The sequence below is a fragment of the Magnolia sinica genome, chromosome 3 (genome assembly GCF_029962835.1).
Source record: "Magnolia sinica isolate HGM2019 chromosome 3, MsV1, whole genome shotgun sequence".
Taxonomy (NCBI): Eukaryota; Viridiplantae; Streptophyta; class Magnoliopsida; order Magnoliales; family Magnoliaceae; genus Magnolia; species Magnolia sinica.
The window spans coordinates 30,999,906-31,022,937 of record NC_080575.1 but is presented as its reverse complement, the minus strand read 5'-3'; the positions used below and the strand labels follow the sequence as shown (position 1 = coordinate 31,022,937).

At 38.3% G+C, this 23,032-nt stretch overlaps 1 protein-coding gene across 3 annotated transcripts; it reads left to right on the top strand.

Annotated features, from left to right (window-relative positions):
- The first annotated feature begins 545 nt into the window (after positions 1 to 545).
- On the top strand, positions 546 to 19,014 carry LOC131239777 (uncharacterized WD repeat-containing protein C2A9.03-like). 3 transcript variants are annotated; one of them, XM_058237647.1, is made up of 10 exons: positions 546 to 701; positions 5,532 to 5,671; positions 6,045 to 6,212; positions 6,311 to 6,397; positions 11,300 to 11,434; positions 11,593 to 11,703; positions 17,309 to 17,400; positions 17,481 to 17,586; positions 17,744 to 17,830; positions 18,136 to 19,014. In XM_058237647.1, the coding sequence occupies exons 2-10, from the start codon at positions 5,543 to 5,545 to the stop codon at positions 18,547 to 18,549; spliced, it is 1,329 nt and encodes a 442-aa protein (XP_058093630.1). In that variant the 5' UTR covers positions 546 to 701; positions 5,532 to 5,542; the 3' UTR covers positions 18,550 to 19,014. The 3 variants fall into 3 exon arrangements, with proteins under 3 accessions (XP_058093630.1, XP_058093632.1, XP_058093631.1); XM_058237648.1 differs by having other exon boundaries at positions 595 to 717; XM_058237649.1 differs by lacking the exon at positions 11,300 to 11,434.
- Positions 19,015 to 23,032: the final 4,018 nt, after the last annotated feature.

Below are 23,032 nucleotides of genomic sequence, written 5' to 3'. Positions count from 1 at the left end.
TTATTCGGACAATTTAATTTAAATTACTATCCTCTGCGCCTTCGTAGTGCCTGCGTATCATCTACCCCACTCCAGCGGAGCACCCAAGTTTTTCTCTTTAGAAAGTGGCACATGGGCCCCCCCATACCTAGGCATTGATTGTGAAACATAGAGGGAATGAAATTAGTACAACACCTGGCCATTACCCTTCGGAGTTTTTGATAATTCACTGACCGACAACCCATGTGCATTACACACCGCACACTTTGTGTACCATGCATCAAAGCCGTCCAAATCATGGGGCCCCACTGCTATAACATAGGAAAGTACCCAAGGCAGATTAATTGGACGGTGCTAACGTCAAGATGACATACGTTCATTTCTTGAATCCGGACCGTTGAAATCTTCTGTCAAGATGATCCTTTTATCACGTGGGGCCCAATGGCTGAACTGCTTCGGAGTGGGGAGCATCTATGAAACGCATGCACGGTCTGCCTGAGCATGGACAGTAATAGTCTGCCAGAGTATCAATTGTTTTTCTTTCTCGTTGATTATTACAGATGCCAACCTTTTTCAGCTTCCCAAGTTGAAAGCTCCTATCGTCTCCCAGCATCATCATCTTCTTCCCTTTCCTACGATAAAGCTAGGCCTCTGCTTTCCTAACTCGGAGAGAGAGAGAGAGAGAGAGAGTCTCTTCTCTCGCAGATATCGATTTTGGCAAGGTCAGTTTTCGAATAGGTGTTTTTGCTATCTATATATCAGAAATATTTTCTCTATGATTTTCTTTTTTAGAAGCTTGCTGGATTTCTCTATCTGAATTTAAGTTATGGTACTTGGATTCACTTTCGTCTTTTTTCTTTTGTTTTCGCATGCTGCTCTGTAACTCAAAACGGAGGAAGAAAAAATCTCGACGAGGGCTAGCTAGGGTTTTTATTTACTTTCTCGTTGTTGCCTTATTTTTATTTCTTGATTTTATTTGGAGGGAGATGGTGCTGTGTAGCAGGGTTATGTATCAATCTGAACCGTCCAACTAGTGGGCCTCATTGTGGATGGCTGATGTATTCTTATGAGATTGTCATTGCCGTAGCTATTCTTCACTTTCTGGCACTTAGTATTGATGATTAAACGTTTTCCTTCATTATCGGATTTTGAAGGGCGCTGTTCAGGTGGCTAGGATCGTCCGAACCTTGTTTTGGGTCTACTAGCAAGATAGCTCTACCATATTCCGGTTCTTCCAGCTGGTATATGTGTCAATCTGAGCCATCCAACTAGTGGGCCTCATTATGGATGGCTGTTGTTTCGAGAATCATACTTATGAGATGATCATTGCCGTAGCTTTTCTTCACTTTCAGGCGCACTCAATGTTGATGATTAAATGTTTTCCTTCACTATTGCGTTTCGAATGGCGCTGTTCCGGTCACTAGGATCATCTGAATCTTGTTTTGGGTCTACTAGCAAGATGGCTCTACCATATTCCGGTTCTTCCAGCTGGTATATGTGGCAGGTTTATGTGTCAATCTGAACCGTCCAACTAGTGGGCTTCATTATGGATGATTAATATTTTGAAAATCATACTTACTGGATGATCATAGCTATTAATTCTCCACTTTCGGCACATAATGGTGATGATTAAACATTTTTCCTTCATTGCCCTTGCTTTGAAGGGCACTGTTGAGGCGGTTAGGATTGTCAGATTCATGTTTGGCCTACTAGCTGAACAACTGTGCGAGGTTTAGCGTAGAAAGATGGCTCTACCATATTTGTGGCTCTATGGTATCTGTCTCCCTTATTTGGATAGGTTACATAGGTAGACTTCCATCATTGTACGAGGGTTTCTATTCAATTGCATAAAAAATAGACTCATTCTCCTTGTTGTGGCATCACACCATGCTTGAGCAGGAATGTTGTACCTCACTTTTTTGTGGTTTTCAGTTTGCATGAGTACATTCCACTATCCAAACCACTGATATGATAGGCCTCAACTTGGCCGGCCTTTGCATAAAAAATCCCCCAGATTTGAAGATTGTAGCTGTTTAATATTTCCAGTCCTAGCTGTGTCATATTCGGCCTTTTTCTCAGTTGAATGCAAACCATTTCCCGTATTTTTTCCCCTTAACTGTTCATCTATAGACCACCTAATGGAGGGTTAAGATTCTTTTGATTTTGAGGATCTTTGGTGTATTTGCTATCCACAGTGGGGCCCATTATATCAACTTTTTGGATCTCTGATAGGACCCACTGTGCTAATTCTGAAAAGGCAAATGGTACTGTATAATCTTTTGGGCCCTTTTTCTTTTTTACTTGGACTGCACCCTGTCTCTAGGCTCCAGAGGAACTCACTGGCTTATCAACTGAAAATCACATAGGGCTGTAGGGGAACTGTTGTTGTTTGAATAATGTAGTAGAGCACATGGGTGATGAAAAGCCACCTCTGTGGCACATGGTTCCATGGTGTTTGAACCCACCAGAGTAAACGACTCTGTTAGTCCCGGGGAGTACTGAACTGAGACTCTAGATAAAGACCCAAAGAGGAGGAAATGGCATGATAATAGTACAGTCCTCATTCCCTTCTTTCTTACAATCTGTTGCAACTGATCAGTAAATTGTGGTATCCATGTTCATCATTGCAGACCAAATCATGGGCCCCTACTGGATTTGATGGACAAAAAACAGACTGGTTGGATGTCATATTGGCTGCCATCAAATGGACAATTAATAGGAAAAGTAAGCTGGCCAGACCCATATGGAAAAATTAGATTGTCAAGACTCAAGATCGTCCGATCAGTGTTATTTTTGTGCTATGTGCCGTCCAAACGCATTTGGACAGTCTAGAATGGTGTGGATGAATTAAATCATAGTAAACACAATTAAGTGGAGTACATACATAAATATGTATCCATGCATTGTTGTTTCTGTTACCATCTACTTGAGTTAGTTTTACAGCTTATAATGCACAGCTTATAATGCTATGTGCATGACTTCTTTTTCCGTTATATGAATAAAGGGATGTGATTCAATCTGCATTTTTGTCCTTCCAATTGTAGACTGTAGATATGACATATGTATATGATGACCCAAACAGTTCATTTGTTAAAGGCCTCTATATATGTCCCATAGAATAAAACGTTAAAACGATTAAACAATCCTAGCATGCAAAAAAAATGTCGTCTAAAATCATTGACTGGATTTGTATAATTTTTGTGCTCCACTATTTAAATTATTAGCATGCAATGCAGGTTGTATAAAAATCATTGATAGGATATGTGCAATTTTTGTACACCACTATTTAAATTGTTAGATTGTTCAATTGCTATGATTTTTTTTTGTCCATGATCGATTCATCGGGGTCCTTGATATCTGAAATGTTTGGATCATCATATGCATATGCCACGTTTGTGCTTGTGTATTCATAGGGGTGCAAATGGGTCGGGGTCGACCTGACAATTAGTGAGTTTGGGTCCAAAATTTAGACCTAAGGGGCAGGTCTGCATCCACAAGTTCGACCTAAATTATTGAATGGTTAGGCTCTGGGCCCTGTCAAAATTAACCTGATCGGACATCTCCCGAATGCAACTTTTAAATGGGTCCAATTTGGGCCATACTAAACTGGACCCAATTCAAACCTAGACTCGATCCAAACCCAAGAAAAAGTAATAATTATTATTTTTTCTTTTGGGCTAAACTTCAATGATGGTTCACCCACTTTTTCTCAAACTTGGTTCCCTATCCACTGCTTCTGACAATCTAGACTGCAAATGATGGGTCCCATTGTTGATGGAGAATACACCAAAGATCACACTAGTTTGACTACCCTAACCATCTGATTTTACCCTTTGAATTTGGACTTCTAGTCATTTTATTCTTACCATAAAAATGATAGCCTCCACCAATTGGATGGTTTGGTACATTGTTTGCGTGGATATTCAGTTGTTATTTCTAAATCTGACCCATAACTGATCCAAACCCTACCCATGGTTTTAAACATTGTTTGTGTGACAACTCGGTTGTAATTTCTAAACCTGACCTAGCCCCGATCCAAACCTGACTCATCTAATGAATCGGTTGGTTTTGGGTCCTATACCTAGACCAAACCCATTAAATAATGGGTTGACTATTTTGGACTTGGACCCAGCATAGACCATAGTCGAATTTTAATGGGTTGGGTCTAGGTCCAAAATCCTAACCCGATTCTTTACTTGGTGGGTCAATCTTGACCTGACCCAACCTATTCTGTTTGCACCCCTATGATCGCGCTTTCAAACATGGTTTTAAATAGCGGTGTCAGAGTGTGACTTGCCATGGGATCGAAACTGGTACTATATGAAAACCTGGCCATGATTCTCCCAAGATCATGGTTGGAATTTTTCCTCAGAAAAAAGAATATGATTGGACCTTTTAATTTCTCTTCTCAATCTTGACTATAGATTTTTGGTGCCAGTAATTGTATAGTTAGCATCATCCGATCGGTGCAAGTTTTGGATCATTGCTTGCCAATGTGGTAAGAAACAAATGGACAGTTTGGATCGATTACTGGTTGTCCAACATGCCATTTAAAAGCGTTAGGGACATTGCTAACATCCTCATGAAGGCTGGGATTTAGCAGTATCCTATACATATTTATTTATCTTTCATTGTTATGGTGGAGGGTAGTAAATTGAGAACACCTGATTGCGCCTCTCCCTTTGGAATGCAAAAGACCAATGTTACGTAAATTGCAAGACCCACTACGTTTTATATTTTGAATTGATGGGTCATTTGCAATCAAGATTGTTTTTTTTTTTTTTTTTTCCAATCCAAAATTATTGCTCTATGCTCTTTAGTGTTGATTTAGTTATAATGTGCGTACCTTGATTTTTTCAGTAGTATGATATGATATGGTAGTATGCATGGGAGATTTGTGATAATAACATTCACCATTTCATGTATAAATTACAATTCAAGCTCTTATGAAAAAAATAAATAACGGATATACTTAAGAGTATGAACTGGAGTGATCCAGCTGGTCTTACCCAAGTTTACCACCTACCAATCCCTGTACCACAAACCGGAGCAATCCGTGATCTAGGTAACCTCGCATGAGACATGTAGTGAACATGATTAAGATAAAAGGTATTTCAAATTTGTCCTTCCTGCATGTAGACATCAAATAAAATTCTCCATTGGACACACCTCTGGATCTCTATCCTTGGTTGGTTTGCACAAGTATGCAGCTGTAATGAGATTCGATTTCAGAAGATGTCTTTGTAAGCTTTTAGCTTCATAAAATATTGTATGAGGTGAGTAAAATCATGACTTGCTTATTAACTTATGGAGAGAATAAATCTATGAGGCAATCATGCATGTTCAAGCTGCTGGTACTTTTTTTTTCTCTTCTTGCTTTCTTTTTTTTCCTTTCTTCTTATTCTTCTTCTTTCAGTTTTTATTACTTGAGATTTGAATTGAGGGTAGCCAGACGAACTGTTCTCTTCCAGGACTGGTTATTTCCAAACTTCAAGAAATTTCATGTACCAAGATTGCTTCATTTCTCATACTGCATCTGCCTTTTAACACAGGTTGATGTAACATGTCCTTTCATCAAGAGGACGAAATCGAGTACATGGCTGATGAGGGTGAAATGGCTGATGTTGTGGATGAGATGGACGGAGAATTTTATGGTCGGGGGAGCTCGGAGCCTGATGATGAGTATGATATTGTCAGTTCCATTTTCCTCTTCCTGACAACTGAATATCTTGCCTAATTTACTTGAGTGCTTGTTTATTTCTGCTATTAAATTTCACTTGGAGGTGCTTTTTATGCTCTAGGCTTCTAGCTCTATGATCAACATTACAGTGTTTCAAAAAACTATATTCTGCTGTTAATTTCACATGGAGGTGCTTTTTATGCTCTAGTTTTTCATCTTTTGCTTCTATTTCTATGGTCAACACGACAATGTTTCAAAAACTATATTCTGCTGTTAATTTGACGTGGAGGTGCTTTTTATGCTCTAGTTTTTCATCTTTTGCTTCTATTTCTATGATCAACATGACAATGTTTCGATAAACTATATAATCTTGAATTTTGTGCAGCTCACTAGAGTGACAGATACATCATCTGCTCAAGCCCGGAGAGGAAAGGATATTCAGGGAATCCCATGGGATAGATTGAACATAACTAGGGAAACATACAGACAGACCAGGCTGGAACAATACAAGAATTATGAGAATGTCCCTTTGTCTGGGGAGGTCATTGACAAGGTCTTGTTTCTGCTCCCCTTTTTAACTACAATTGGATGAAGTTAGAGGTAGCATTTTTGTTGGCATTCCGGTATCTAAGGTTGTCTTTCTTTGTTTAGGAATGCATGCAAAAGGAAAAAGGCGGCAGTTATTATGAGTTCCGCCACAACACAAGAACTGTGAAACCCACGATTCTTCACTTTCAGGTTAGTGGACTTTCTGAATATCAGGTAGGTCATAGGTGGTTCACTTATCGAGTATTCAGCTGACAATCATGCATGTCAATGTAAAGTGCACGCTAGTGCTTGGGCACTTGTGCACTTATATATATATATATATATATATATATATATATATTAAAGTTCATTTGTTGAACATTTTTTCTTGCATTACCTTAAAAAAACATTTTTTTTTCTTGCATCTTCTGCCCCTATTGGTCTTGTATGTGGTGCTGCATGCTATGCATGTTTGTTTCTCCGTCTTAGTTAGGAATGTCAATTGTGAAAATTCTGTTTCAATTATTCATTTATTTGTGAACATTTTTTTTTCCTCTCTGAATTATGTTATTAGTTGTTCCGAAAAATGTTCGCCAATGGTATTTATTTTAAGTTTATTCAAGTGCTCAATTATCTTCTGTTAAGTATCTTTGATAGCTAATGAGGATGGTGATCCACGCTTCTAGTTTTCTTCTCTATTCAGGATAATAAACGCAGTTTCGATTCTCTTAATTTGTGAAAGGACAAAAATGGATTTTTTGGATTACCTTGTTCAGTCTCAGAGGTAGATGTTTAATATGTTACTTGGAAAACTTTCTTGTGGGTCCTCATCTTTTTTAAGAATAACCAAACTTTTATTTAACAAAAAGAAAATTATACAAGTGGGAGGGCGTCTCCAACCACAAGATCGGAGACCAGCACCCCGTTTTTAGCAAGCTCACCAGCTGCATCATGCACCTCCCTAAACACATGAGAGAAGGATACCAAGATGGTCCCCATAATCCCTCTAATCTCCTCCACCCATTATCGATCAGGAAAACTGCCATGGACAGATCTTGGGCATATTAGCTAGGTAATCTTATTGATCAAGTAACCCTTGAAAAAAAAAATCTTATTGATCAAGTTTCCATCAATGAATGAAGTTGGGTTTCCCTCTAACCCTGCCTTATGGCCTGACCCTCAGCCTCTTTTGAGTCAGCGATCCTGACTGGACCAGAAAACACACTCCAAATGTAACCTTGAGTGCCTTTGGTGATGCCCCCAATCCCATTAGGGCTAGGATTGCCTTTTGAACTTCCATTGAAATTTAGCTTCCACTTTACCCTTGGAGGCTGAGTCTCTCTTCTGAACCACAATCTGCTTATAAATTATAAATGTCATTTGCGATTTCTATCCAACCCCTCGGTCCTTTGGGATAAACACCTTTAAGAGTCCATGAAGTCAGGCCAGGATTGCCTCTTGGACTTCTGTTGAAATTGAGCTACTGCATTACCCTTGGATGTGGGATCCATCTCTTTTGGACAACAGTCTGGTTATAACTGTTGACAGTGACTTCTGTCCAACCCCTCAGTGCTTTAGGACAAACTCTTATGTTCCTTCACAATAAAGAGCCCATGGAATGATCTTTTCTGCAACCCTTACCTCAATGTGATGGCTACTTGAGCTTTTATTCCTGAGTCTGATTGCCCCATTCCCGCCAAATGGTCCACTAGTCCAACATTTGGAAGAGCCAAGTGCCACATGGTGTTACCTCTACCTGATTTAAATCCAAATTTCCACATTTCAAGAGGATGGACAACTGACCCTGACATCGATCAACATGACCACGATTTGAGCTTTTATTCTTGAAAGTCTATTTGTTCCATTCCCACCAAACAGTCCACTAGTCTACCAAACAGTTGGAAGAGCCGAGTGCCACATAGTACCTGTAGCTGATTTAAATCCAAATGTCCACATTTCAAGAGGATGAACAACTGACCCTGACATCGACCAATGCATCTCAAAGAGGCTGAGAATATATCACCACTCTTCCATAGTGAACTGGTAGTGGTTAAGAGGTGGTTAACTGACTTCCCCTATTGTAGACATAGATAACAGCGATTCCCAATGATTCTTTGTTTGCTTCTGATACAATCCAGAGTAAGGATCTTGTAGAGCCCAGAGACCCAACAAAAGCTAGCAAGGGCATCCGAATGTCTAGATAGGATCCAAGGGACCTGTAAGACTTCTTTTTCCCATACAGCTGCCTGTATAAAGAATGACAGAACTTTCTGAGTGATTCCTACTTCCTGATTCTTGTGTATCTTCCATATGGGGGAATGAAAATGCAATTCAGAAAAGAAATTCAACTTATAAGTCGTTATCATCATAAATGACGTTTCTTCTAAGCTGAAGATTCCAAATCAGGTGTCCACCTCTACTGAACCATAAAGTGACACAGGTGTTTTGCTGTGCCAAGAGACAGAATTTAAAGTTGGTTGTATCGTGGCTGTTCTGTGCTCCACATGTCCATCTACAAAACTGGACTATAGACTCATACTGTTGGAAGACCTTATCCTTGATAGAAGGAGCCACCTTTTGAATGGCTCCTCAAATTCCAATACCCCCCATTTGTTATGATCCTAGTATTACTACCTCCTGTATCTCGCACAAACCACTTTCTACCATAAAGACATTTCCTCATGTGGGAATCTCTAGAGCCATTTCCCTAGAAGTGCCGTATTCATCATCCTGGGCTTTCTGATCCCCGGTCTCCACTTTCTTAGGAGACTATCTGCACTGATTTTGAACATCTTAAAATGTACAGTAAATGGCACTTCTTGCTGACACCACTAGGAGACTATCTACATTGATTTTGAAGCATGTCATATTAGATGTCCTAGGGACCCGAAGTCGCAGCATGGCAAAAACCCAGTAACTACTCTTTTGTTGTTTTAGTTTTGGATTATTGTCTTGAACAAGTGAGGAACCTCTTATTAAGGAATGAGGAAAATACTAGTTCCAGAGGCAGAGGTAAACAAAAAGCTATGCATGACCTTGCAATAAGAATTCTATGCGGCTTTAGTGCAGCTCTTTACAGAGATGGTGTGGAATTGTGTCTACAATGTTTTTCTACAGTGGCTAAGAGATCCTCCTCCCTAGGTTGTGGCTTTTGTTTGGCTACTGGGGTGGAAGAGGATTCTCTCCATTGATAATGTGCAGAGACGTGGTTTGATTCTTCCTAACATATGCTTGATGTGTATGAAAAATGGAGAGTCAATTGATCACCTTTTTATTCATTGCGACTTCGCCACTAAGTTTGGGGCAATTTCCTTGATTTATTTAGCCCAGCCTGGGTGATGCTGAGATTTGTGGATGAATTTCTTTGGGCGTGGCATGGAGGAGGGGTTAGTAAGGTGGGGAAAGCCAGGTGGAGGCTCCTAATTATGGCGACGATCGTTGTGTGGACCACGAGGAGGTCATTAGAATGATTAACGTTTTTATTGAGTCTTGGGCTTTAATTGTTGGACTTGCCCCTGGCTGGTCCCTCAGCTCATTTCTAGTTCTTGGCATGTTGTTTTTGTATTCTTTCCTCGCTTTTCGCGAGATCTTTAATAAAGTTGGCTGTTATCTCTCAAAAAAAGAATTGTTGCTTCTTTTTTCTCCTTCTTGTTGGTGCTGCTGCTGTTGTTTTGAACAAGTGAAAGAACATTGTATCCAAAAACAGAAGATTAAGGTACATTAAAGGCTACGCATGTAATGACAACCCATGAATGGTTTTATATATATATTAATTATGTAATATATTCCATTGTTACATGTGGGGACCCTTTTTTTTTTTCAGTTGAATGTGGACAACTGTTGTATTTCTCTTCTTAACCATCGTGCTGCAAATAGAAAGATCACAATTTTCCTTTCAAGGAGATCTTTGTGGATAGATCCAACCATGGTGGGAAGCAACAGGCCAAGCTGTAGGCTGCACTTGTTGGAATTTAAAATCCTTGTAAACTGTGCAAAATTTCGGGCTGCGCATCCTATTATTCCTCTTCTATATGGATCTGTATGACTAGAATATAAAAAATAGTTAGCATTTGGAATTCAACACAACAGGACTGGGTTAAAATATGCAAGTATCTGATGAGTTTCCGTTACTATATTGATGATTTCCAACACAATGCATCAGGCATTCGCAAGTTTCTGGGTATCATTGTTAACATGCATGTATCAAGGGGGGGGGGGGGGGGGAGTTGATGAAAATGTGTGGAGAAAGAAATAGAAACAGAACTCAAATGCATGATGAAAATGTGTGGAGAAAGAAATAGAAACAGAACTCAAATGCATGACAAGTACCGATATTATGTCCAACATGACACGCAGGGCATATTATACGAGTAGCTGGGTCTCTTAGCCAACATGCATGTATCAAATGGAAAATTGAATGGAAATGAGGAAAGCAGGGAAGCAGTTGAAAAATTAAACACTATCACCTCAAGCGTTGTGTCCTCTGAAAAAGAAATCTTAAATAGTTGGGACAAGGCTAGGATGATGATGATTGTATCGATCCAATAAAAGACGTGTTAGTTGATCTAGTTTGTTTGATAGGTGATGTAGAGGTTCTTGAGGCCTTTGGTGAAATGATGCAAAGAACCATGTTGGCGATATGAATCATGTTTCCTTGTTAGTCTTAAGGAAAAAATGTATTGGATGATACATTGTACAAGTTATATTTTTTTCTTTGATTTCGATTGTTTGTTCCAGTTGATATCTTCTTCATCATCTTTTTCTTATACGCCTTTGATTGATGGTTGTAATCATTGTTCTTTAAATCTTACTTAATTTTTATAATCGTATAGAAGAGTTTCTTGAGCATAACGCCTTTAAAAAAAGTTTATTGAGCATCATCATCATTCGGTTATTTCCTTGGAGCTGTAATTGAATTTGGAATCGCCATGCATGATGTTGAGAAATTGCATTGCATGTTCTCTTATATTAGAGCAAATACATGCACAACAGTTTTGAGGTTACCAAAAAAAGGACAATTCTTTTACTTTCTATCAGTCAATTGTTTTAATAGTTTGGCTCTGTATTTAACACTTTGCTTTTGCTAAGGATGGTAACTTAACTCATTTGCAGCTTAGAAACTTGGTGTGGGCCACCTCAAAGCATGATGTCTATCTCATGTCAAACTATTCTATCATTCACTGGTCGTCATTATCTTGCAATTCATCAGAAGTTGTCAATTTTTCGGGGCATGTGGCACCTTCTGAGGTCTTACTCTTTTCTTTTTCTTTATACTCTATCAGCTTTAATATTTATTGTTGTTGCGGTTTTTTCCCCCTTTATGCTTTGATCATATGGGCCTGCTACTCTTGTTGGTTGCAACTTGCTGTTTTTGGAGCATGACTTTCTATTCTTTGGTTATCTAGAAACACCCGGGAAGTTTGTTAGAAGGTTTTATACAAACCCAAATTAGCACACTTGCAGTCAAGGACAATTTGCTAGTTGCTGGGGGCTTCCAAGGAGAACTTATTTGTAAGGTGAGTTTACTCATTTACAAACATACATGTGATAGAAATATGTTCAAAGCTGCTCTTCTTGTACGTATGCATTCTAATATGCTACTTTCTTTCATAATTTGCCATTTTATCCACCAGTAATAGCCTGGGTATGTGGGCGATCCATCTTATTCTATTAACAAAGAGAAAAGGTCACAAATTCATGTACATACAAATGTGTACGTAGAAAGCAAGTTTTTGAGCTATATATGGTTCATGTTTTGTTGTTTGATTCATTGAAGTGCTGCATCTATACTTCCATCCAATTTGAGACTGAAGCAACGAGTATCTTTCGTGGAATTTATAATAATTTCACCGAGGAGGAGAGCTCTTAATGCACTTGATTTCATTTTAGCATTCATCTTCAAGCCACAAATCCTCACAAGACCATTCATAGAGGAGCATCTCAAGTTGTCATAGAGCAAGGTCCTTAGCCTCCATTTCTTTTGCATATTTGCAGCTTCTTCTTCTTCTTTATTTATTTATTTTTTTTTTGCCTTCAATAATGGCCAAGCAAAAGTTGTTGGAAGCTGAAACCTTAACTATCTGGTGCAGTGCCACAGCCTCTGCAAAGTTAAAGAGTCGTGGATACCAATTAGGCCCGTGATCGTAACAAGTGTCTCCACCGAGCTATTGAAAAAAAACCACTGATCCCAGCCAGGCTGGGATTGCCTAGAGAACAGACATCAAAGTTCACCTTCTGCCAATTCAGCAGAAAAAATAAAGCTACCCTATGTACTGCTCGTGATTGTGACAAGTGTCTCCATTGAGCTATTGAAAAAATACCACTGATCCCAGCCAGGCTGGGATTGCCTAGAGAACAGATATCAAAGTTTACTTTTGTACTCTCTCCGAAATTCGTTCACCATTTGGCCGGTTGCAACCTAGATACTGCATGCTGTGTAAGAGCATCTCTAAAGCTACCCTGGTGATTTTCAAATATATTTAGTTCATTCAACGCCTTTATTTGCATATCTAAGTCAGGCTCTAATCTCTTTATCACATTCTTTAGCCCAACGTGAACTTCATTATTTGCAACAAATGATTGGGCATATCTGTACCTAGGATTTAGTTAATAACCTGCTGCATGAAGATCATGATGGAGTTGTGTTGTCTATTTCTTGTCGATCATCTTCCAATAAGACTCTCAGCTTGTACAATCACGTTGAATTGCCAACTTCACCTTATCCATAGGACCTTTTGACCTTCTTCCAATATTTGTTGTCTTGTATGGCGTTCACAAGTTCAACTGGTGTCCCTCATATCTTCTTCCCATGTTTTGTGTTGAGTCAATCTTGGGAAGCGAACATCTCGCTCAACTCTCCCTTATACTGGTATAAACTCTTTAAGACTATAAAGTTTGTTGCGAATCTAGTCGCCGCAAGCGTAAACAACTCTCGTTCCTTCGTGAACTTTCTCATTATTGCGACTAGATTCGCAACAAACTTTATAGCCTTGGAGAATTTATACCAGCATAGTACATCCTGTAACTTGACTCTTACGATGTGCCAAATGTTGTTTGAGACGCGTAATTCCACAAGTTATTAGTCTCTCACAATAGTTGCACTTCATTTGGTGCCTAGTATTACCTACCCTCTAACAATGTTGCCATTCAATATCCTCACTTCCTTGTTCACCAGACCTAGACATTTTCTTAGGTAGATATGACTTATATAAGAGTCTACTCAATTCTCTAAGGGCCTGTTCGGCCAGTTGCATTGGAAAGGATTAGGTGGGATGGAATTCAAAAATCATAATTATTACCCATGGTAGGGATTGTTCCCTGTTACCATGGGATAAGCTTAATACCTTGCTTTGTTTGTAATACGGTGGTACATTGAAAGGATATACCCACCATCATTTGAAACTATTGAGAATAACACACGTGTTATATCTAAACCGTTCATTTGTTTTGTAACCTCATTTTATGGCTTGGGCCTAAAAATGAGGCAGATCCAAAACTTATGTGGCCCCAAAGAAGTTTTCAATGGTAAGTATTCAATCCCCGTTGCTTTCTATGGTGGGGTCCACTTGAGTTTTAGATCTATTTGATTTTTTGGCCCATGCTCTAAAATGAAAATGGGTGGACGGTGTGGATATACCACAAACATCATGGTAGGACCTACACAACTTGCTAACATTGAGTGAAATTGACATGGGACCCAATACGATTCCATCTAACCTACTTCCAAGCTTTTCCACTCTTCCCAAACATGGAGTGGAATTGGCACAAGACCAGATGCAATTCCATCCCACCTAAGCCCATCTAATCCAACCAGCCGAACAGGCCCTAAGTTTATATACAATTTTTACTTTTTATAGGAGAATGAATGAATTAATTTAAATCTCGAAACTTAATGTAAATAGATTAAATGATTAATAAAATAAAGTTTGAACTTCTGAATCTAATCAATAAAGAATAAATTATGTTTTAAACCCTAAGAAGCTCCAAAACCTCTCCAAAATAAGAAAATATAAACATAAAGTTACTAAATCAAAAATTAAAAAAAATACAAAAAAATGTAAAATCAGTAGCATAATCTATTAAATGCTTATTAATATGTTCTAATATGATTAACATATCATATTCAACCATTAAAACAGAAATACAATGAAAAAAAAAAAAAAAGATTTTTTGTAATTTTTAAAAAATCGGCCAAAAATAGTCCGAAAATATAAAAAATATAAAATCACTAACATAATCTGTTAAATGCATATTAATATGTTCTACCATGATCAACACATCATATAAAAAAATGTTTTTTTGTAGTTTTTAAAAAATCGGCTGAAAATAGTTAGAAAAAAATAAAATCACATGCAGAGCAAAAAAATTCTAACACATGCGATACCTCTTGTTTATGTGAAATCCACCCTGACCACTAGGTGCATCACACCATGTTAATTCCATGACCCAAAATTTAACCCCACCTGTGATTCAGGCGGTCCACACGATTGGAAACAGTATACGAGGCAATGCTCACCCTCCAAATTGTTTCCCTTCATGTGACCCACCTTAATCATGGATGGGCTTGATTTTTAGTCCTAAAGCCTAAATTTTAGTGTGGCATCTATTGGTTGGAATGAATTTCATATATTCATCATGGTGGTTTTTGAAAAAAATCAAGGGTGGGCATGGACCCTTTATGGGACAAAATATTGGAAGTTTAGGAACAACGTTTAGAGGATGAGTGCAGCTGAAATGAGGATGTTGAGATTAGCATTCAAAGTATCAGTGTTGTTGCTAGTTTTGTTCGGCAAGGATATAGAAATAAGTATTTATATTGCTGCTTCTCAGAAATGCTGGGAAACATAGGGAAAAAAATGGAATTTTTTAGTAAAACTTCAGGAGATGCTAAAATACACATATTTGCATATTTAGGAATAAAAAATTACAAAAAGAATGCATGCATAATAAGTTTCTATTTAATGGGAGCATAAAAGCATGTGTTGTAAGTAATCAGTCCAATGGTAACCAAAACAAATACCATACTATAATTAAGACATTTAAAAGTAAACTGACTCAAATACATACCCATCTGGCCATCTCTCATACCCACATGGAGTTACGAGGTGGCTCGTAGTCATCTAGATCCTTGCACAGTCTGTCATAGTATTGCTGCTCATTGTGTTGGCAATACTGTGCCCAACTCATTGTTTGCTCGTGCCAATGGAGGTACTCTCTCATGTGTTTCTAATACTCATCCTCCCTGAATTCCATCCAATCATCCCATCTTTCCCTCCATCCCAACATCCAACCATCCAATGATTCAATGAATGCATACGATACATACTTTTTAATCACACACACACACACACACACACACACACACACAAGAAACATGGTTTTTACATTAAACATATTTTTATTGTAATTTTCGAAGATGTTTATAAAAAATTAAAAAATTCAAGACTTGATCATCAATCCATAGGTCAGCCCATCCTCATCATATAAAAACATGGGCCCCCCATTTAAAGAAAAAAGGATTAATTTATTTTTTTAACATTAAATAGATTTATTTTCAAAAGTATTTAAAACTGAAAAATCAAGAGATTGTGAGCAATCGATAGATCAGCAGTCCTCATCATCATATAAAAAAGGGCCCCAACTAGTTGTTTTTGGGAAGAAATTGGGGAAAATTTTGTAATTTCCCCCATTTCCCTGAAATCGGAGCAATTCGATCCAAATCCTTTGATTTTCCACTTGAGATCCATGTCAATGCATGGGAATCATGGATTTCAATTGAGCCATGCTTAAATTCAAGAAAAAAAGAAGGTATTTTACAATATTCTTTCATACCTCAAGATTCCGGTCCACTGATGCTTCGATATCCGATTCCAGCCCCAAATTGATGCTCTAATCCACTGAGCTTGGACAGGAGGTGCCGATTTTTAGTTTTTCAACTCAGATCTGAAGACATTTTCAAAATCCTGCATTTTTTCATTCGAATTTTCAAGTATTTACGCAAATGCACTGAAGCATTTCCTGCGTCCGGGGTTATTGGGCAATAAACCAATTGTATGTATTGAAAATTTTACCCTGGGGGGGGGGGGGGGTGGGGGGGGTGTTTGATGATCTTTGAAAATATCGATTTCGACGATAATATTGTCGACATCTCCCCGATATCTGTAATAGAATGGAAAGGAAAAACGGACTTTGTATCACCAGTTATCGTTGGTATTATCGACATTTCACTGACAATTTAAACTCTGGTTGATATGAATGAGTGGCAAGACGAGGAAGGATATAATTAGAAATGAATGCACTCAATGGAACTTGGGAGTAGCACCAATGGTTAATAAGACAAGGGAAAGTGAAATTAGATGGTTTGGTCATGTGCAATGGAGATAAAAAACTGCACCGTTTAGGAGTGAGTGTGGTACAAGCTGAAAGATTGAAGAGGACAAGGGAAAGGCCCAAAAGGATGTGGATGGAAGTAGTAAGAAAATACTTGGGGACCTATCGTCTAACTGAAGGTTGGCCTTTGATAGAGTGGAATGGTGTAACAAGATTCATGTAGCTGACCCCAATTAATTGGCTTAGATGATGATGATGTTCTAGACTGACATACTTTTAAACTCCATGAAGCATAGTTAGAAAATGAAATCTTGCTAAAATGTGTTGTATTGTTTCACAGTGATTTTTATTGGCACTTCATAAACGCTCCCTCTTGGTGAAACCCTTACCTGAGGATATGCTATTGGCTACTCTTGAAGTATATGGGTGCAGGAAGCAAAGCTGTTATTGCATCATTGGTTGTACTCTTGGCATTCACTCTGTGAAGAACCATATAGCTTTCAACTCCATTTCCTTCTTTGTATATGACTACAGTGGAGAGAGAGATTTGGTTATGTGGGTGTCTCTGATGATATGTTTTCGCGATCAGCTTCAAGCATGCTCGACAGTTGCAATTTATAGATCCATCTTTCATGTATCCATTTGTAAATTGTGCATCTATTCTGCATGCCTATCTCTTCCGGTCGTGTAGTTGCAAGATGCCAATTGTATTTGCAAATATCCAATTCGCTATAGTTATTTTTTGTCAATTTCATATCAATAGAGTAATCTGCTCTTGATTGAATGCTGTAGCGTTTGGATCAACGGGGAGTCAACTTCTGTGCAAGGACAACCTTTGATGATAATGCGATCACAAATGCTATTGAGATATATGACAGTTCAAGGTATGATATTCTTTTAGTTAGCTGCTGGACAAGATATTTCTTCGATGAGCATGACTTCACATATTTGAGTCTGCTTGCAGCGGTAGCATCCATTTCATGACATCAAATAATGACTGTGGTGTGCGAGAATTCAATGTGGAGAGGTTTCAGCTTCTGAATCACTTCCGGTTCCAGTGGCCTGTGAATGTAAGTCCTTTCTCCTCCTATCAATGCTTACTAATCCCACTGATTCTTGTTCTTCATTTGCTAAGTTCAGGGGGTTTAGGTCAGTTTTGTGGCTTCCCCCATATCACCCTTGAATATAGTTTTTACATTCTTTCTGACTTGACAAACTGCTTTGCAGCACACATCTGTGAGTCCAGACGGTAAGCTATTGGCAGTTGTCGGAGATAACCTTGATGGGTTGCTTGTGGATTCCCAAAATGGAAAGGTACTTTGAATCATCAGGTTGCAGCTAATCAAAATATATTTTGTTGCTCATTCTGGTTGCATGAAAGTTGGGCCACGGGGATTTAATCACCTGGCAGGTCAATGTCTCAGTTTTCATTGAGAAACAAAAAGATAGCAACAATGCATATCTGCACATGCCTGCGCATGCACTTAGACACACACACACACACACACACACACACACACACACGATGTACCATGATCCAAAAAAGAAAGGTTGAATTTGGGGTAGGAGAAGCAAAAGATACAACTCATACCTAGTGAATTCTTTTGTGATGTGCACAGATGGTCGCTTCTTTGGTGGGTCATCTGGATTATTCGTTTGCTTCGGCATGGCACCCAGACGGTCGTACGTTTGCTACAGGAAATCAGGACAAGACATGTCGAGTGTGGGATGTCAGGAATCTATCATCACCTGTCGCTATTCTCAAGGGAAACATGGGCGCTGTTCGATCCATCCATTACTCTTCAGATGGGCGGTTCTTGACGGTGGCAGAACCTGCAGATTTTGTACACATTTATGATGCCAAAGTGGATTACAAGAAGCGTCAAGAAATCGATTTCTTTGGGGAGATTTCTGGGGTGTCTCTTAGTCCAGACGATGAGTCAATCTTCATTGGTGTGTGGGACCGGACTTATGCCAGTTTGCTTCAGTATAGTAGAAGGCATGCATATGGTTATCTTGATTCCTATGTATGATTGGAGGCTGTGTTTCCCGTTCGTTTTCATTTTGAATGACTGACTCCACCGCCCAAGAAAGCACAACCATCTCTGATTCAATAACGATGTTTGCGTCTGCTGGTTGAGATGCGCTATAAATAGCAATGGTTACGAACATACATACTTGTACAGTAAAGATGCGTCTTTATGGCTGTAGAGCATGGAAAAATCTTCTGTGGTATGGGATTTTGGAGAAGCTGAAGCTTTTCAACTTGTATGGAAGAAGCAAAGCTGCTTGGCGGTCAGTTTTTGGTTCTTTCTTTCTCAATCTTCGGGGAAGGCAACTGTCTAAAATGTCATGGACCAAACAATTGTGGTATCTTGAGGCTGTTTCAATTCTTGCATCAGCAATTTTGAAATAATATTTGGTAGATCAAGTAATAGAATCAGGAATTCTTGCACTGTTAAGCAAATGTTTTTAGTATAATATCCATCTGAATGTCCCATCCTTTTTTTTTTTTTTTTGGTGAAACTCAGTACCACCTTTGCAAAACACTAGCTTTACAGTGGAAGTTTTCTAAGCACACATTCCATACAGGGCATTTCGTCTGTATGCCATTCTCGCATAAGGTTGCAAGATTGAAGCCGTCCATCAAATTGGTTCGACAGTGTATATGATCTGGCCCATAAATCAAGCTGGTCTAGTTTTCATCTGAAACACAATGCTAGTGATCTAGTTTTCAGCTGGGAATGACACTTTGACTTTTTGTGAAGCTATTTTAGGGCCATACATTTGCCTGGGGTTGACCTAACACTCTGGAGTGGCCTGATTTTTGGGCCAAGGAATCTTCCGGGCCACGCACATCTAATGTACTGCTTGAACCTTGTACCATCATGCGATGATAGCAGGCATGGTGCTGTGTAGATGAGATGCCTCGTCTGCTCGCGTGGGCTTAGCAAAACTCCTTCACAGATGATATTGAAAAGGAAAACCATAGTTGTAAAACTCAGTGGGTCAACTTGAAACTTCTTGAGTCGAAATCAAATGGAACTTGCTAGAGAGTATGATCAATCAGGTGTTGGTAGGACTCACTGAGTCGACTCAAAAACTCAATTTACCTGATTTGACTGGGCGTGACTCAACTGAGTCACTAGGCCAGTCAACTGTTTCACTTAAAAAACTAAAGAAATAATTGGTTGCAACAGGATTCAATCAGTAACCTCAAATAAAGAAGTTCATAGTCGTTGTCATTACTCTACAGTGCAGTCCATGGTAGTAGAGTTTGCATGATTAGAATTGTTTGATGTGCGGGTTTCCCTGTCTGCATGAGCTTCAAAAGAAATAGATGTGATCCACTCATTAAATTTTCACACCTTTCGTAGCTGATGTATGGACAGAGATTATCGCATTCTCTATCCATGGATTTTGTTTGCCTTTTTATGGATTTCACACATGCTTCCACCTCTTGTGAGATCATGCAAGCACGTGAGTCCGTAGCATATGCATCAGGGCATGATGCAGCTTCATGTGTGGGCCAATAATGGATACGAAAGGAGGTTTGCTGCTGTAGGATATGATGGACTTTAGCCATTGTATCCAGTTCATCTTTCAAGGATCCAAGCTTTTCATTGGACGAAAGAAAAATAACTCTTCAGATTGGAATTTTTTATTTTTTATTTTTAAAATAATTCTGAGCCATATCTTTTGAAAATGGACAGTTTCTTTAACCTTTCAACAATAAAATGTTTTCTATTATTTAAAATTGAGTTTTCTTTTGTTTATCCAACATATCAGTGAGCATAATCATTTAAATTGTCTGTCGTGGAAAGACCCAATCCAACTGCTAGAGGGTCCTGATATATCGATATATTTTAGCAAACCATGTCAAAGCGTAGGCTGATATATCTTATTGCAATACAATACGTAGAGGTATATTCGAGCAAACCATGCGAAAGAGCAGGCAGGTTCGATTCATCAGAGAAAGGAGAGCAGAATATTCGTAATAGGATCGAATGCAGGGACGACTCTTCAAAGGTACACCAAGGATATTTGTATCAAAATTCCAAACTTGTATATCATAAACCAAAATATGCATGGAACGTAAGCCAGAAGTTAGAATAATAAAATGGCAGTAACAATTATATTTTTCCTTTGGAATTTGGACCACTCATTATTTTGCTTCTAACTATCCATTTACTTACCATAATTTGGATGGTTAGGACTTGTCGGCCAATGTGATTCTATGTTTTGAGCCAGATTAACTCTGCATTTGGGCTAGATTTTGTCAATTGGCGACTGTCTCTACCCCCATTTGGTTCCTAGAATTCCAAGAGCTAGATTTCGAGATAATGGATTTTGACGCTTTCAAGTATTCAATTGTAATGGAGATCTACGGATCTACAAATCCTTGAATTCTAAGTGGTAGCATGCAATGCTCAAAGCAAAGACCTAACATTTATAATTTTTTTTAAAAAGTTGTATAACTGGTTCCATAGTTTAGTAATTCAAATTGTTAAGAGGACCGGCCTCACCCTGATGGCCCATGCACCAAAAAAGATTCACAAGAGATTGGAAGATCCTAGCTGTATAATATTTAGCCTTTTTCATGGGAATGTGAACCATTGTTGTATTTTCTTTCTCAACCATCTATTTTGTTTATCAATGTTGTATAATGTTTCCATTTGAGAGATATTTAGGGTATGGACACTCAAAGTGCAAGTGGAAACACTGCAAAATACTCCAATTTTAAAATTTTTAGGAACAAAATTACTTTAAATACTTTATTGTCTTTATTGCTTTATATATATATATATATATATATATATATATATATAGAGAGAGAGAGAGAGAGAGAGAGAGAGAGAGAGAGAGAGAGAGAGAGATTTCAAAGCAAGCCCAATACCTATACTTATACGCTGCTTTCTTAAGAAAATTCTAATAAAGTATCTCTTAAATTATAGTAGTAATGAGATATACCAAATTACCATACTTTCACCTAAGTAGAAAACCCTTCCTACATCCTCCAATTAAGTAGATCCATAGTGAAACTTTTGAGAGTATTATCCTCTCTGGGAGATGACATTGCACCAAATCCATAAGTAAATTAGAAAGATTTGTTCCAATCTCAACCGTTTGTCTTGGATCGTTGATTTGATCATACTCATTTAGGTACGTTTGATTCCATCGTATACGCTCAAATCCCAATGCCTCGATTATACCACATACTTATCTACATTTGAGATTGAACATATTTTATCTTAAAAAACCTGATCGACCTTGAAAATATTAATATAATAATATATATAAATATATTTTAAAAAAAGTTTGCAATAAAATCTGGCTGTCCATTCGATCTTCAATCTTAGGTAAGTCTCTTGTACATCATCTCTATTGCACAATCATTTATGATCTTCCTCTAGCCCATCTCTATGACTAGATCTTGATTTGGTCACTTTCCAAGCATGCTTCTAACCCAACCGAAATTGTGTGCAGGGCATTGAGAATACACACCAAAGTAGCATTGCTTTGTCACATCCTTACCCCTTAGTTTTGAGTATTAAGGGCAGAATAGTCACCTATTAGACTAACATACTCAAATAATGACTAAACTGTAATCGATATATCGCTTATAGGTAATTGGTCTTTCAACAAGTGTGGCTCAATTCATGCATCATGATTGATCAAGCATTCTTTGTCTACGCAATCATCACATGAGATTCGTCTAATTAACCAATGATCTATCGCCATTATTATACATATCCTTGCATGATTTGATTGGATACAAAGTTAATTGTGCCGATATATGCGAGATCTCATCCCGATAATCTCATAAATTAGAGCAAAGAGACATCTCATATATACATGTCTTGTTGTGCATACTTGCATAGTTATTTATGCCATGCGAAAATCAAACCAAGCCAAGCTTTTATTCAATGACTATTGGTGTAATGCCATGAATTTTCGCCAACTCGAGTTCTAAAGATCATCGAAAAAATTTTCCCTAGAAATATTTTACTTTATCACCTAGCGATCTTTAGTATTCGATCCTAATAAATACACTAGTATTACGATTAAAAGAAACGTATAAATTCGATTAGATACCCATAGGAAGCTAAAGAATAAGCCCAATCATCTAAATATTGGGACTAACCCTCTGATCTATTAGTCGAGGGCCAAGATCTGGGCGACCCATCATTCATAAATTAGAATGACCGTAGCTTAATGAAGATCCTCATAAAACTAACGCAACTAATGGATTAGATCACGAGTATCCCACATACTTAAATTGAATTGACCAAATCACCCTCGTAACTATTAAATTAATGACTTAGGGTAATCAGGGCCAATTTACTATATTCGCTAGTCTCGTGAAGGCCAAATGATGAACCTAGCCAATTTAGACCTTGCCCATCATGCACAAGAGATCCTACTACTCGAATTATCTTAGAAATGACTGCATTAACCAAACAAGCTCTAAACCGTTCATTAGTGGACCACTAAACTCAGAGCTATAGAAAGACG

Bases quoted from the DNA above. Each gene is read 5' to 3' on its own strand.
- LOC131239777 (XM_058237647.1), top strand. From the start codon at position 5,543: ATGTCCTTTCATCAAGAGGACGAAATCGAGTACATGGCTGATGAGGGT. The intron at 6,398-11,299 runs GTTAGTGGACTT...ACTCATTTGCAG, and splicing joins CCACGATTCTTCACTTTCAG to CTTAGAAACTTGGTGTGGGC. The intron at 17,831-18,135 runs GTACTTTGAATC...TGATGTGCACAG, and splicing joins TGGATTCCCAAAATGGAAAG to ATGGTCGCTTCTTTGGTGGG.